The sequence below is a fragment of the Kwoniella pini genome, chromosome 1 (genome assembly GCF_000512605.2).
Source record: "Kwoniella pini CBS 10737 chromosome 1, complete sequence".
NCBI lineage: Eukaryota > Fungi > Basidiomycota > Tremellomycetes > Tremellales > Cryptococcaceae > Kwoniella > Kwoniella pini.
The window spans coordinates 781,342-796,754 of record NC_091716.1 but is presented as its reverse complement, the minus strand read 5'-3'; the positions used below and the strand labels follow the sequence as shown (position 1 = coordinate 796,754).

At 42.7% G+C, this 15,413-nt stretch overlaps 6 protein-coding genes across 6 annotated transcripts; 3 read left to right on the top strand and 3 right to left on the bottom strand.

Annotated features, from left to right (window-relative positions):
- Positions 1-4: 4 nt before the first annotated feature.
- Positions 5-3,204, top strand: I206_100312 (uncharacterized protein; the record flags this gene model as incomplete). Its single annotated transcript, XM_019152788.1, has 17 exons — positions 5-49; positions 100-319; positions 369-572; positions 630-800; positions 854-932; positions 982-1,237; positions 1,291-1,391; positions 1,447-1,564; positions 1,615-1,675; positions 1,753-1,852; positions 1,898-2,024; positions 2,075-2,092; positions 2,173-2,298; positions 2,351-2,427; positions 2,476-2,776; positions 2,836-3,080; positions 3,144-3,204. 17 exons carry the CDS (start codon positions 5-7, stop codon positions 3,202-3,204), a joined length of 2,310 nt encoding a protein of 769 aa, XP_019014926.1.
- Positions 3,205-3,724: 520 nt separating this feature from the next.
- Positions 3,725-6,454, top strand: I206_100311 (uncharacterized protein; the record flags this gene model as incomplete). Its single annotated transcript, XM_019152789.1, has 9 exons — positions 3,725-3,979; positions 4,029-4,285; positions 4,336-4,685; positions 4,742-4,847; positions 4,906-5,106; positions 5,156-5,215; positions 5,273-5,528; positions 5,596-6,102; positions 6,158-6,454. 9 exons carry the CDS (start codon positions 3,725-3,727, stop codon positions 6,452-6,454), a joined length of 2,289 nt encoding a protein of 762 aa, XP_019014927.1.
- Positions 6,455-6,542: 88 nt separating this feature from the next.
- Positions 6,543-9,730, bottom strand: I206_100310 (uncharacterized protein; the record flags this gene model as incomplete). Its single annotated transcript, XM_070202172.1, has 14 exons — positions 6,543-6,640; positions 6,696-6,780; positions 6,831-7,156; positions 7,202-7,856; positions 7,911-8,053; positions 8,111-8,152; positions 8,196-8,249; positions 8,299-8,420; positions 8,474-8,536; positions 8,587-9,106; positions 9,159-9,253; positions 9,296-9,423; positions 9,488-9,495; positions 9,586-9,730. 14 exons carry the CDS (start codon positions 9,728-9,730, stop codon positions 6,543-6,545), a joined length of 2,484 nt encoding a protein of 827 aa, XP_070058273.1.
- A 358-nt stretch (positions 9,731-10,088) lies between these two features.
- Positions 10,089-12,090, bottom strand: I206_100309 (uncharacterized protein; the record flags this gene model as incomplete). The annotated part of the gene is made up of 5 exons (XM_019152791.1): positions 10,089-11,308; positions 11,361-11,563; positions 11,623-11,674; positions 11,729-11,741; positions 11,803-12,090. 5 exons carry the CDS (start codon positions 12,088-12,090, stop codon positions 10,089-10,091), a joined length of 1,776 nt encoding a protein of 591 aa, XP_019014929.1.
- Positions 12,091-12,578: 488 nt separating this feature from the next.
- Positions 12,579-13,655, bottom strand: I206_100308 (uncharacterized protein; the record flags this gene model as incomplete). The annotated part of the gene is made up of 2 exons (XM_019152792.1): positions 12,579-13,304; positions 13,359-13,655. The coding sequence occupies 2 exons, from the start codon at positions 13,653-13,655 to the stop codon at positions 12,579-12,581; spliced, it is 1,023 nt and encodes a 340-aa protein (XP_019014930.1).
- A 616-nt stretch (positions 13,656-14,271) lies between these two features.
- I206_100307 (uncharacterized protein) lies at positions 14,272-15,399 on the top strand (the record flags this gene model as incomplete). Its single annotated transcript, XM_070202171.1, has 5 exons — positions 14,272-14,416; positions 14,472-14,504; positions 14,559-14,850; positions 14,929-15,174; positions 15,237-15,399. The coding sequence occupies 5 exons, from the start codon at positions 14,272-14,274 to the stop codon at positions 15,397-15,399; spliced, it is 879 nt and encodes a 292-aa protein (XP_070058272.1).
- Between the last annotated feature and the right edge of the window lie 14 nt (positions 15,400-15,413).

Sequence of the window (15,413 nt, the reverse complement as noted above, 5' to 3'; positions counted from 1 at the left end):
CGGAATGTCGCAAGTACAAGACCACTCTATAAGGATTTCGATTGATCGAGTAAGTATTCGCGGTTCTCAGATAAGCTCGACTGATTAAATGATGTGTAGGGCGGAACTTTCACCGATGTGCATGTTTCGACTTTATCAAAAGTTGGATCAGGTTCAATTTATCAAGATGAGTCGAATAGAGAAGAATTTATACTGAAATTGTTATCTCAAGATCCCGGTAACTATAAAGACGCTCCTACTGAAGGAGTAAGAAGAGCTTTAGAAAGAGTGACAGGCGAAAAATATCAACGAGGCAAACCATTACCTGTAAACAAGCTAGGTTGGTAAATTATCAATCAAAATTATGATTGTGCTGACTTGATTTATAGAATATGTCAGATTATCAACAACAGTCGCTACTAATGCGTTATTGGAAAGAAAAGGTCAAAAACACGCTTTAATAATTACAAAAGGTTTCAAAGATTTATTGGAAATTGGAAATCAAGCTAGACCAAGAATTTTTGATCTGAACATTAAACGAGCAAAACCTTTATACACCAAAGCTGTAGAAGTAGATGAACGGGTGACCCTAGGTAAATTTCTGATTAAACCGTCTGTACTGATTGTCTGACTGTTGCCTTCTTTCATAGTCGGATATTCGTCAGATCCTCAAGCAGAAAAGAATGCCTTGATTTTCAATGAAGATGGTACGATCAAAAAAGCATATTCTGGTCTTGGGTCAGAAGAACAAGAGAATTTAATACCGGGTAAAATAGTGAAGGGTCTCAGTGGGGAAGCCATCAAGGTTATAAGGGAACCAGGTGAGTTATAACGATTTTCAAAGGCGAAATACCAAGTACTGATTTCAAGGAAGATTTGGAAATTGTAAAGAAGGATTTACAATCTCTGTACGATGAGGGCTACAGGTCAATAGCAGTTTGTCTAGCACACTCGTAAGTCGATTGTATGTTAGAATTTGAACAAGCTAATACATGACATTAGGTATACTTTCCCAGATCATGAATTGGCTATCGGTAAAATCGCAGAACAAGTTGGATTCCCACACATCTCATTATCTTTTCAACTCTTACCTATGATAAAAATGACAAATAGAGGTCAATCCACAACCTGTGATGCATACCTCACGCCAGTTTTGCAAGATTATCTGAAAGGCTTTTATGCTGGATTTGAAGGTGGAGAGCAAGGAGATTTACATGTGGAGTTTATGGGTTCTGATGGAGGACTCGTAGATCTTAACGTGAGTTGTGAATCTCTGTGTAACATCTTCAAGCTGATTCGTAGTTGTTATAGAACTTTTCCGGTTTGAAGTCAATCTTATCAGGACCAGCGGGAGGGGTTGTGGGGTGCGCTTTGACATCATGGGACGAGGAGGAAAGAGCACCTGTGATAGGGTATGTATATCCCGTTTTATCTGCGGGCGAGTTTCGGAGCTAAAGGAAGCTTCAGGCTTGACGTTGGGGGCACCTCAACAGACGTGTCAAGGTACGCTGGAAGATATGAGTCCGTCTGGGAGACCACCACTGCTGGAATATCCATGTTCACTCCACAGCTAGATATCAATACTGTAAGTTCGAAGTAGATGTGAACCTTCTATGCTGAGATCTTGGTTTTCAGGTCGCTGCTGGTGGAGGTAGTTGCCTGACTTACAAGAATGGGCTTCTGCGTGCTGGTCCGGGTAAGTACATTTTTACGATGACCAACAGTCACATCTACCCTGTCATACTTACTAGACTTTCTTTCGCTTCTTCATAGAGTCGGCCGGAGCACATCCAGGTCCAGCTTGTTACAGAAAAGGTGGACCACTCGCTTTGACAGATGGAAACCTCTTCCTAGGTCGTTTGGTACCGAAATAGTAAGTATCTGTGGGCTGTCAGAGTTCATTGCTAACCTCATGCAGTTTCCCAAAATGCTTCGGTCCGAATGAGGATCAAGATTTAGATCCCGAAGCGTCTAAGACCAAATTCGAGGAGCTTGCTGAGGCAATTCGGGCAGAAACTGGGACCGACAAGACAATCGATGAGATAGTGAGTGCTAATTATCTTCGTAAGCTTGCATGCTGATGTCATTGCTTCAGGTGTATGGCTTTGTCAAGGTTGGTTCTTGTTCGAAGATATGGTCAATTTCGAGCATTCGACTGCAAGGGCTCCATCGCTGACCTCGCAGAAAAAATAGGTGGCTAATGAGACCATGGCACGTCCAATCAGAACTTTAACCGAAGCACGAGGTTTCAAAACGACTGATCACATTTTGGCATCATTTGGAGGCGCCGGAGGTCAACACGCTTGCGAGATCGCTGAGGTGAGCAGTCGTGAAATCGAGCTCGCGTGCAGTTGGCTGACTGGTCAAACAGTTGCTTGGCATCCACCGAGTACTCATTCACAAGTACTCGTCTATCCTCTCAGCTTATGGATTGGCTCTGGCCGATCGGTAGGTCACTGCTCTCAAGCAAGATTATCTCACTGACAATGTTTTCAGAGTGTATGAACAACAAGAACCTGCGTCAGATACTTTCAATTCTTCAACTCAATCATCTCTGTTCTCGAGACTTGATAATTTATCTCAGAAGGTGAAGAAGGTCTTGAAAGAATCAGGTTTCGATGACAATAAGATACAAGTGGAAAGATTGCTCAATATGCGATTTGATGGCTCAGATACCGCCTTGATGGTATTGGAGACCGCCAATGGAAAAGGTGACTTTGAAGATGAGTTCAAACGCGCATACAAAGAGGAGTTTGGGTTTTTGTTGAATAAGAATATAGTTGTGGATGATATCAAGGTAGATCTTTTTCGGAATCAAGGGAGGTCAAAAACTAAGCTGATTCCATGTTAAAATAGGTCCGAGGTATAGGTAAAACATTCGACTCTCTCGGTCCATCAGCATTTGCCGAATTGAAAACTCTCAAGTTGAGCACGGTGGACTCGAGACGAGCAGATTTCCATCAAGAGGCATATGTATGGTACGGTAAAGACGGTAAAAGGCAAAATGTACCGGTGTATGAACTTGAGTCTCTTCAAAGAGGAGATCAAGTCGATGGTCCTGCCCTAGTCATAGATGAAACGCAGACTATATTCGTGAATGTGTGAGTGAAAGGCTTCCAGCCGGCTGGGATGTGACTCGATGCTGAATAATGTATGTGGTGTAGTCATTGGTCTGCCATAGCAACTAGTAATCATCTGCTGATCCAAAGAAAAGTACACGAATAGAACCTTAGATACAGCTTTGGTGATGTTTATGCATACAATTGTACAATAATCGCACACCATATTGGATGTAAATTTAGTATGCATATGTTATTCCGAGCTCAGGCACCAAACTGATTAAAAGTCATTCCGAACAATCCCGGGACAAACAAATGATCCACCTGTTATCTTTATTTATACTTTGATCACCCAAGCCTGATGTAACTCTTATACCCCCATTCTAAAACATCTATGATCATATCTTTCATATAAGGAATCAACCAGCAAGCTCGGAACCTATGAGTCACTGATACTATGACAGGCAAGGGCAAAGCCAAAGCTCGTACTATATCGCAAATCAGCCATGACGAAATTGCACCTCCGGCTAGCAATAACGATCGGGGCCATCAGGTATCTAGAAGGAAGTTGAGTCACATATCCCAAGCGTGTAACGGGTGTAGAAGACGACGGTGTAGGTGTGATGGAATAAAACCCACATGTAGTATGTAGTTCCTTCAGATATGTATATAGTGTGATGATATTGATGGTTTGCTCAGCCGCTTGTATGACGTCCCAAGAGGAATGTGTATGGACAGCAGATCACGATGGACGTAGACCAGCTGCTAGAGGTTACGTTGCTGCATTGACTGCTCGTATCAAATTATTGGAAAAAATGTTGGAAGAACACGGTGTTAGTGCTGGAGAAGTTGAGATTCTAAGTGGAGCAGATGATGAACATTCTGAGAGTGACGCGGAAGAAGATGTTGAGAGATGGGGTAGTGGTACTGATAGACTCAGAGTGAGTTTCAAAGTCTGTCCTCACTGTTAATTGCTGAAAATTGTTTAAGCTTGATGATACCACCGGGCAATTGACTGAATATGGACCTACATCAGTATTCAAGCATTTACCCTCACCTTCTGCTTCGGGCCCTCTTCCCCAACATTCTCCTACAACTGACATGAATCCTAATCGGAATCTTTTCGGCAATGATGCACCTTTCAACAGTCTAGGCCAGACTATGCGGCAGAATGATTTCCCAGAGATGGAATTGACATATCAGATACACGAAAAAGCGCTCACCGCATTCTTCACATATTTCAATTCGTAAGTTTGTCTTTCTTGTTCCCATATATCAAGCGCTAAGTATGGGATAGTTGGTGCTACTTTGTACAGGAACGAGAATTCCGTCGTGACATGACTAAAAAAGAATGGCCTCAATCTTTCATACGGCATGATACGCGTACAGCCTACTATAGTCCACTCTTACATTATTCTATCCTATCTCTCGGGATAACTCTATTACCCAATAACATACTGCCAGATCGTCGCGAGTTGGCTGATCGAATGACCAATCGAGCTAAATCTCTCATGGAAATTGAGGTACAACAACCCATGTTGAGTACAGTGACTGGTTTAATGATGCTTGGAAGTTGTCATTCTTGTTCAGGAAGACATACAATGGGTTACATTTACGCAGGAATCGCTTTACGTTTAGTTCAAGCTCGTAAATATTGTCCATCTCCAATAATCTCTTTCTTGGTATGCTGATTCACTCAACAGTGGGACTGGGAATCAATTGTTCTCGATGGGTGGAAAATGGATCAATTGAACCAGCTACTAGAAAAGCCAGAGATCACGTTTTCTACATTAGCTATATTCAAGATAAGTGAGTGCTCAATCTGCAAGTAATCGAGTTGGTTTGTATTGCTAAATTTTGAAATCAGATTATGGAGTTTTTACGTTGGTCGAGGAGTTAGCTTATCAATGCTGAGCAATGAAACACCCTTACCCAACATTGAAGATGAAGAAGATGATTTGCCTTGGATGGCAGCGAATTCTGCCGAACCAACTAAAAGTTGGATTAGCACTACTTTTGTCTTTACTTGTAAATTGTTTCAATTAGCCGAAAAAGTGCTGAACACAGTGTGAGTATAACTATTTTTTGACTTCACTTCAACTGATATCTTTGAACAGATATTCTTTGCGATTGAACACCTCCTCAGATAAAGTACAAAATAGCGCTTCAGAATTGAAGTAAGTCACTTTCTCCTTAGCAGGTCATCGCACATCTCAATCATTTCGAGTATATAGCGTTCAGCTGGAAGATTGGTACGGATCACTTCCTCCTCCACTTCGGATCACTGCTGCTTCATCTCGATCAACTCAAAGCAAAATACTGCCTGGTCATATAATCTTGTTACATGGGATGTATCATTTCATTGTGATCTTACTGCATAGACCGTGGTATATACGTCCTGGACAACCGGCAGAGAGTAGAGAAGGTAAAATGAGTGGATCAGTCAAACGTTGCGATCAATCTGCAAATAGAATATTACAAATCGTATCAGTGAGCATAATCTTACAATTCAGATTGACTCCAGAAGTTTAGTAGGTTGACAAGTAAGATGGTATAGTTATACGATAAATTTGTTGGCCTTCGACATGGTCCAATTTCAATGACTCAAATGGTTTTTACAGCAGGTACAATACATTTACTTGGTGTCACTTCGAATTTAAGATTTAGAGAAAAAGAATCAAAAAAATTGAATTCAAGTTTGAATTCTGTTAAATTCTGTATAGAAGTATTAGAAAAAATGGGAGATGGTTTTATCTGTTCAAAACATAGTGCTATAATCTTACAAAAATTAATGGAAGAATGGTCTCTTTTACCTGATGACACCAACACTTTGGATCAAGAGAACATTTCAACTGTTACTCCTTCGATCTCAAACTCTAATGATCCAATCAAGGAAATCTTGAAAGATCCACGTATGATTGAAGAATTGAGAAAATTAGGTTGGGCACCTCCTCCTGACGATCAATTACAAGAGACAAATACATCCCCCATCAAATCACCTGATCCTTTCGAAGTCGAGAAAAGTAGTAAGGAATTAGACGCCCTATTAAGATCAATGACAAACGTGAGTTGATTTTGTCTCTTAAAACTAATATCAGTCCTAAAACAAAGTGTCTTAGGGAGTGTCCTCATCAACATCTCACCAATTCCTTGATCCCGCTCAAAATCCAAGTTGGACGGGAATGGGAATGGAACCCGTATTGGAACAAGAAAATGAATCAGGTTTCATGAATTTATTCAGAACGACCAATCAAGAATCGTCTTTAAGTAATTTGGAATTAGGTCTGAGAATGGGAGTTGGAATGGATTGGGAGCAAGACATGTTTTCAAATTTGTCAAGTTCTCACAATTTCAATCCTCAAAGTATGACCGGATCACCGTTTAATTTTGATAATCTCAACACGAGCGAAAGATAGCGATTGTATCTACAATAAAGCTGTATTTTGTATGACTAAACAAGCTGCATGTACAATCATTGAAACGGGATGAATCCGTATTGATGAATCACCACCAGGATTGACGACCTTCACTGGCGTTTGTGGGACCTTGCTGGCTCGTCAAGTTGTCACCCCCAGTGACTAATAGTGGACTCAAATCGTTGTCTAGGGGAATCGTCACAAACTTAGTCTCCGTAAATATAACAGAGGGAATGCTCACCTAGAGGCGGGAACGGGAACCAGGTATCGATACTGAAAACTTGGTCCATTCGACCATCAGCCGTAGCAGGCTGGGTATCAATCGTCTGCCAAAGCGGTCAGTTGAGGTGCACACGCAAAGGTCAGAATCACATACCAATGGCTGATTAGGTTCCGTGGCATGTGCGAATAGTTGTTCAGCATACAAGAAATCCATGTGGGAGGATAAGCCTTGATCATTATTAGTAGAATCAAGGTTGATTGAGAGATCGGGAGCGCCTGATATAGTAGGAACAAAGCTGTGATTAGGTGTAAGACCAGATGACCAGGAGTTTTGTTCGGGTATCGAGGTAAGCGTCATCTGATTTCGAGGCGCAGGAGACGGTAATCGAGATGGTGCGCGTGATACAGGTGGAAGAACTTGATCGTTTCGAGCTTTCTTTACCACACCCCGAAGCATGTGTGCGAACATGAATCCAGGTACTGAGACAACATTAGTCATGCTATCGGTTCGTGAGGATAACTCACCATTAGATAACATAATGGCAATTTGCTCTACATCCTTTCCGATTTGTCTTAAATTACATGATTCCGGTACTAGAGTTGCCATACGTATAAGGAATCGAGCGGCGTATACAATATTGTAGTGGGTTAGAAGATTGGCATATTGTATCGATTTGGGATATTGTTGACCTCGAAGACTAATGTCGACCAATTGCTGTGCTTTTCTCCCGGCCTCCTGTAACCATTGCCTTCTCTCATCTGACAAGAATGCAACATCCCGACGACTTCGAATTTCATGTAAGACGTATGAATTGGTCGTGAGAAATGCTCCAGCACCACCAGTTATGAGTGTTTCTCTTAAAAAGTGATCTTTTGGAACTCCATTCCGCGCGTAATAGGTGTCCCAGTAATTGTACCATTCGGTGATCGCTCGATTCGCTGCTCGTAATTTCCCGTCCATGTTCGGGAAAGGCTGAGCAGCGTTGCTCGGGGCCATAGCAAGGGGCTGCAGAAGTGGCAACCGCATCATAAGACTCTCGCAGGAGGATACAAGTCTAGCATCGGTAGGAAGGGCTAGAGGATGACGAAGAAAATCCCGAGCATCTTTGATTGTGGTCTCCGAGCAGAAAAGACCCGGTCGACCGTATGCAAACGCCATTTCGTACTCCATCTTGTACAGCTACGAGTATTGTATGAGCTTTTGCCGCTGCAGACAATGGTCGAGATCACTTACAGTAAGCCAAACTCTTGCTCCGGCAACTATGGGTCGGTCCGCTTCGATCTGCTCAGCATTTTTACCTGAGCCCATTCCAGCTTCAACCAGATACGCCAGCGACTTGTGGAGAGCCATGTCCATGGCCATCCGGATCGCGTGACCTAGCAGCAAAGTCAACTACGATCAGGAATGGCTCCGTGGGAACCATAGAGACTCACCACCTGGTCTCCAGAAAGTTTCTCCCCAGGATGCTAGTAAAACTAGACAACACGTCAGCTAATACCTATTAGCGTTATCACTCACCCAAGCCTTGTACAATTTCGATTCTCGAAACCGGAGTGAAGAGTGAATTCATAGCTGCAGTATATCAGCATTTGTGCGATCGCGCTATGACCACCTGACTCACCCATTTTCTCAGCATGCTCACGGCTTCTCAGCTGAAGATCGCTTGGTGGACCCGCCCCATCTTCGCACTTGGCAGCTACGGATATGATCGTGGTGATAGCGAAAGGCGATCGGCGGCGAAGGCTGCGTGGGGGTGAGCTTCAGAAGAAGGAACGCTTGAATTGAGAGCAACTCACCTATCCCATGTGTCATGTATTGGGTCAAAGCAAGGCATGTAGCAGCCGCAGCGTTCGAAGAATCTGATCACCGCGTTAGCATGATTTGGCCAGGATGACAACTACAAGCTCACATATCGAAAAGCTGCTTTCCCCGCTCCAGGGTACACCATCCAAGATCTACTGGATCTGGTGAACCATTGTGACCCCGTTCATTCAGACTTATATGAATTGCTGCACGATCATCACTTTTCGCATTATTAGTCTTCTGTCTCTTCCGACTTCCCTTTTGTGTCTCTTCCGAAGAATCGTACCGAGGTGAGACCACTTTCGGTCGAAAGGTTTGATCATCATCTCCACCTATATGATGATCCGCTTTAAGTCTGGCGGCTTCGGCTAAATGGAGCATATTTGCCCATGGAGCTGCTGCGTAAGCTGATTTTAGAGGATCTATAGCTTCATCTTCGTCGGATGGACCTGGTGAAGCTACATTCCTAGAATGGGGTTGAACTCCCCATGGAGGTGGACCTAGAGACCTTGGCATAGGAGGAGCAGATGGATGATGAAGGTTGGAATGTTGAGATGGGTCACTTGGTATATTGCTGGAACGAGATCCTTGATACATGGATTCAAAAGGAGACATATTGCGTTGACCTGGTCGTTCGGGTCAATCAAGATCATAAGAAATGGTCGAGATCGCACTCACTCTCGGCATTTGCTGCTGCACCCCTTTGTAGTTGTAATAATTCTTGCAAATTACCCTGCATGGATCCAATTTGCGCTTCCACTAAACGTAATCGACTGATTCTTTGTCAATACGGTTCATATTTGGGAAAGACTTACTCTTCAACTTTGGATGATTTGGATTTTCTCGGTCCATCGAATGTACATGGATGTTTACTTTGCCTGCACCGATTACATGGTGGATTCTCTTTTCCTATGCATTTCATCTTCATCCGATGACAGTAATCCTGAGTGTAGGTGAATTTTGTAACCGTCAATACAGATGCCTCTCTATTCTGAAGTTTGACTTACGCATGCCCCTAGTATCCACCCAACTCATCAGCTATTTGTCTCATCGTGTTCCTTCGCATGACGGCGATGAGATGAGCAATTGATGAGAGATCACTCACGATTACTTGGAGCTGCTCCATTAGCTTTGGTGTTAGGTACGTCTCTATCTTCATCCACATCATCGTCTGATATGGGAGTTTGTCCACTTGGCTCCGGCGGCGGAAAGCCGGACCCCTGCTGTGAGAACGACTGAAATGTTGACATCTTTGAATTATCATGTATTCGTGACGTATGTGTAGAAGACTTGGATATAATCAAAGTCATTCGTTAACTACTTACAAGTGATCATCTGCCAGTGCAGATCCTCAATTGTCCGTCAAAACATGTATACCCGGACATTTTCGGTCCGTGAACTGATTACGTAACTCCTGGTGATCCTCACCAACGAATTCAGTCAATTTTCTATTTAGTACGGCTTAACAATGATACTGTATCCCGCCGTATGGTCAAATAATCAAGATCACGATGCATTCTTATATCTATTACTAGGGTGAAGAAATCACTATATGGGTATGAACACAATCCATGTATATTAGAAAATTTAATATCCGTACACTCCCAACTACATAGCGTGAGCGCCTCCAGCTCCACCTCTGGTGAGCATGTTATGATTTCTGATAAAAGCACCGAAAATCAAAGCGAGCACACAAGCGGCAATGATGGGGATGAAAGATTTGGTAATACTAATGATATAAGCTTCGATTACTGGAGGTTGATCAGCAACCGGAAGTTGGTAAATCGCTGAAACAGATTGTCGAACGGTCTCGAAATCTACATTAGGAGCGAGTTTTCTAATTTCGGTGTTTAAGAAGACGGATTGTACGGTGTTGATGATTCCAATACCGATAGCAGCACCAGTAAGTTGGAAGAAAGATACAACACTGGTAGCTTGAGGTAAGAGTGCTGGTCTATCGTGATACTCTGCTTGGACAGCAATCAGTACATTCTGGAAACTCAACCCAATACCGAAACCGGCTAAAATTTGATATCCGAGTATCCTGGCGTTGGCCATTTCAGCGTCGATTGTGTAGAGGAGACCGAATCCGATGGCAGATATAGGGGGACCAATGAGGAAGAAGGGGTAATATCGACCGAATTTAGTGGTTATTCCCCCTGAGATGAAAATGGCGATACAGATGGATAACATGAAGGCGATGATGTCAATACCGGATTTTTCGGGAGAATGATCTCGACCAGCTTGATAAAAGAGAGGGAGTTGGTATGTACCACCCAGCATGGCTAACATGAAGAAGAACATGGCACCGGCACAAGCAACGACGGATCGATTTTTGAGTAAAGTGAGCGGGATGAGGGCGTGTTTGTCGTAGTATACTTGCCATGAACCGAAAGCGATAATGAGGAGACCACCAAGGATGAAAAGGAGAATGATTCGCCAACTACCCCAAGCGTATTGATTGCCACCCCAGGCCAGAGCCAAGAGCAGACAGGTAATGGTCAGGAAAATGAGGGCGGTACCAACCCAATCCATTCGTCGAATCTTTCCGAGCATAGTCCGATCGTGGGGTGAATTTTCGCTGACCGCGGGGTCTCGAGCGGGAAGAAGGAATACGACGGCAGCTGCTGCTACACCACCGAACGGCAAGTTGATCCAGAAACACCATCTCCAGGAAACTCGCTCGGTAAAGACTCCACCAAGAAGGGGGCCGACAACCGAAGAGATGACGAAAACGATACCAAAGGAAGCCATGAAAGCAGCTCTCTGCTCGACTCGAGTGACGACGGCGATGACAGCGAGAATGGAGACAAACATTCCAGAGGCACCTGAGACAGAGCATTAACGGCTGTCTTTCATTTCAGGGACACTGTGACTCACCGATACCTTGGACAGCTCTACCTCCGATCAGTGTAGTCATGTCCTTGGCGACAGCGCAGATAAGAGAACCGAGTTCGAAGAAGAACACAGCACCGAGGAGCATCCATTTGGCTTTGATAACGGTGAGAAGTTGACCGACGAGTAAAATAAGACCACACTGTGTGAGGAAATAACCAGTGATAATCCATGAGACTTGATCGAAGCTGTTTGGTTTGGATGAATTAGCCAAGATGAGATGAGATGTGCCTGGATTGGAACTTACGCCTGAAATTCAGATACGATTTGAGGGATAGCAGTGGACACGATCGATTGATCTATAGAAAGAGATTAGAGGGGTTTATTAAATAGACGGAAATTGAGTTGCGTACCAAGGGCGAACATCTATTAGGCGTATTATTAGCGATTTCTCACCTAGGTACATCATTGACGACTTGCTACTCACGAATACACACAACATGAGGGATAAGAACACCAAGTAAAGTCTAGCACCCGACAATAATCCAGAGTCATCTCGACTCATTTCTCCTTTCTCAGGATCTGATTTCTCCAATTTGTCATTGGATAGTTGAGTATCGTTGAGAGTTAATTCTTGACTCGCTGTCCGACTCAACATTGGTGATTGACCGTATTCTACAGCCTCAGAAGCGAGACCCTTTTCGACACTTTCCATAATTGTGGGATGATTCTCAGGGACATTAAGGTGATTGACACCCTCGTGCGTTGTGGACATGATGAATCGAAGATATTTAAATTCTGAAGTACTGAGCCGATTCAGAGTCAATATTAAGAAGTAAGTAAGAAAGAAAGAAAGAAAGGAAGAAACAGGTGAAGAGTATGGCTGATTTGATTTAAGTATTATTTTCTCGTGCTTGATGAGTTGGTTTATGTGCCGATTAACGGTGTCAGTGTCTTTGTTTCCTTATGGCCGTCGGTGTAAGCGTTAGTCTGTGATGCATGGGATCCTTTGATTTTGAATTATATGCAGCCCGATGGCCCATTCATACTACTACTAACAATGACTCACTTAGGCACCATCTAACTGTTCATACTAAACACGCGGAGGGACATTTGTATTTGTCCGTTGAATTGTAGAGTACTACCTCGGTCTCCGTTTAGCGATCTTTACGAGATCTGGCCCGATCGTTCCTAAGGTTAAATTTGGACCTTTTACTAGTATCCTTGCGCCAAGCCATGTTTTCAAGCCCGTCGGCCATACGGTCAAAACATTCCACTAAATCCCATCCCACCCAACATGGCGCCCAAAAAAGTGATGATATCGAGTAACGCTGTATCTCTCAATGATGAATCATCCGTGAAAAGCCGAGTTAAAGCGTCTCCGAAAGCTACTAAAGCTGGACCTGGACAAATACCTAATAATCCCCATCCTAGACCGAAGGTCACTGAGCCAAAAACAAGTTTAAAATTTATATCTTTTCGCGTGGGTACTTGCCATTTTTCCCAAGGGAATCTTGCTTTTCCTATTTGTTTGATTTTTGCATAATGTATTCCGTTGAATAGTACACCACTCAACATAATTAAAGCGAGGGAAGGGTCGAATTGATTCAGGTCAAATAATCGAAGAAACCCTAATACTTTTACAGGGTCACTCATACCTGACATAGAAAGGCCAATCGAAAAGATAAGGCCTGTGATAAAGTAAGGCGTTGAGCGAAAGGATGTCGAAGCAGAATTTGTGAGGAGATATCGGCGTAAAGCTGTATAAGTGAATCTAAGTCCGGCAATTAGACTGATAAATAAAGCTATGGTCGATAATGGAGGTATTTCCAAGGTGTGAGCGGGAATAACCGGATCTGAGAGGTTTGTTGGAAAAAACTTTGCGGAAAGCACGGCTGTTATGAAGAATGTTGTTGTAGCGACTAATGATCGTGGCGAAAGTCGAGATACACCGCATAGCATATGTCCACTCGTACAACCTGATCCAAGCTATTTGTCATATATAAGCCAAATGCGAAGCGAATGAATCGGTATTTCACGTACTCGACTGCCGAATCCAACAAGTGCTCCTGCTAAACCTAATCTACCCAGACCTATTTGAGCTATCGATCCGAGGGCATTCCCAGGATAATAAGCCTGAAAGCCTGTTACATAGCTCAACGTAGGACCAGCCAATAATCCAATTATGATACCCCATTGCCACTTTTCATGATTCCCAAAGACCGCACCATCGAGTATACCTGAAATACCGAATACGCGACCAGTATCTTCAAGCAATGATGAAGTAGATAAATGTAACAAAAGACCACCCAAAAGAGTCTGAACAGGGGTAAAAGGCATACTTCTACCGCTACTACTTATATATGCACAAAATCTTTTGCCTTTAGTAATAGAATTCTGATTCAAGAGAAGCTATATATATTGACCACGAGGGCATAAGTGCTTATGAATGTCCTTGTTATATAACTGGGAGCCGGTCGCTGACCCTGAACCGCGGTGATTGACCTTTTTTCGCTCACAACAGAACCAACTCATCGAAAGCATACGGATCACTTTCAACCTTATCTCAATGGACTATACTTTATCTTATCATTTCTTGCATGGCTAAGAAGTGCATGATTAGAATGAAACCGCGATTTCAGGTCAATGCCGTAATACCAAACTCCATCCAAACTTGATCCGTTCGGTTTCAACAATAATTTAACTCATCGATAGTGAACAAAACACTGATCCTCATGATCACCTAATGTTGTATCTCGCCAATTCATTGCTCGTACCAGCAGTTCCTCCACCGATACTTTCCTCTTGCTGGGATGAAGTTATTTTTATCACTGACGTCCCGTCGGTTCCGTACGGGCCGAATTGATGTGGAGGCAAGTCACAAGGTGAAAGAGTATAAGTAGTCAAGGAAATGATCAACAAGTCTTGAATGTCACTAATGCACACAAGATCCACCATGTCCGACAAACTGAGTCTTGATAGTACGGTGAAGTTTCACACAGGGAGAGAGATGCCTCGATTGGGTTTCGGGTCAGGTGGGTTGAAAGGCGATGTAGGTGTTGAAGCTGTATCGCATGCTATGAAGACTGGTTATTTGATGGGTGAGAGTATTGCCTTCTCCAGTTTGTCAGAGAACTGATTTTAACTTGTGTGCAGTTGATACCGCTCAGATGTACGGGAATGAAGATGGTAAGCGAATCGCTTGTACTCTGCAAGTGCATGTCTGATACAAAATGTTTTTAGAGGTCGGTCAAGGTATAGCCCAATCAGGTATAAATCGTAACCATTTATTCATATGTACCAAATGGCAACCTCCTGTTGAAGGATCAACTGATCGTCCAACTCCTGAACAAGTTCGAGATGAAGCTAAAAAATCATTACCTCTTCTTGATAAATCAAATTCTGGAAAACAATATCTTGATTTAATGATTATTCATCATCCAAGACCTGATCCAGAAGGGAGAATGAATCATTGGAACGGTTTAGCCTTAGCACAAAAAGAAGGTTGGATAAAAGATATTGGTGTATCAAATTTGTAAGTTTCCCATTTTACAAAATATCCGTTGTATCTCAAAAAATACTCATATAGATTTGTTATGGTGTAATCTTATAGTAACATAAAACACCTTGAAGCTTTACCATCTCCTGTACCTGCTGTTAATCAAATTGAACTTCATCCATGGTGTCAACAAAGAGAAGTTGTAGATTATTGTAAATCAAAAGGTATTATTCTTCAAGCTTTTTGTCCTTTAGTAAGAATTAAAAAGGATAAATTTGAAGATCCAGTTGTAGTTAAAATTGCAAAGAAACATAATAAAGGGGTGGCTCATGTGTTACTTAGATGGAGTTTACAAAAAGGGCAAGTATCCCATAAAAATAAATCGAAAGTTCGATTTGCTAACATATGAAAATTTTATTCAGCTTCGTTCCCATTCCCAAAGCTTCTTCTCCAGCTAGAATTGATGCGAATAAAGATTTATACGATTTCGAACTTGATTCTCAAGATATGAAAGAATTAGATGGACTTGATCAAGGTGCTGCAGGACATGTATCAGGTATTGATCCTGCTCATCTTCCAGATTAATTTGTATTTGTAAA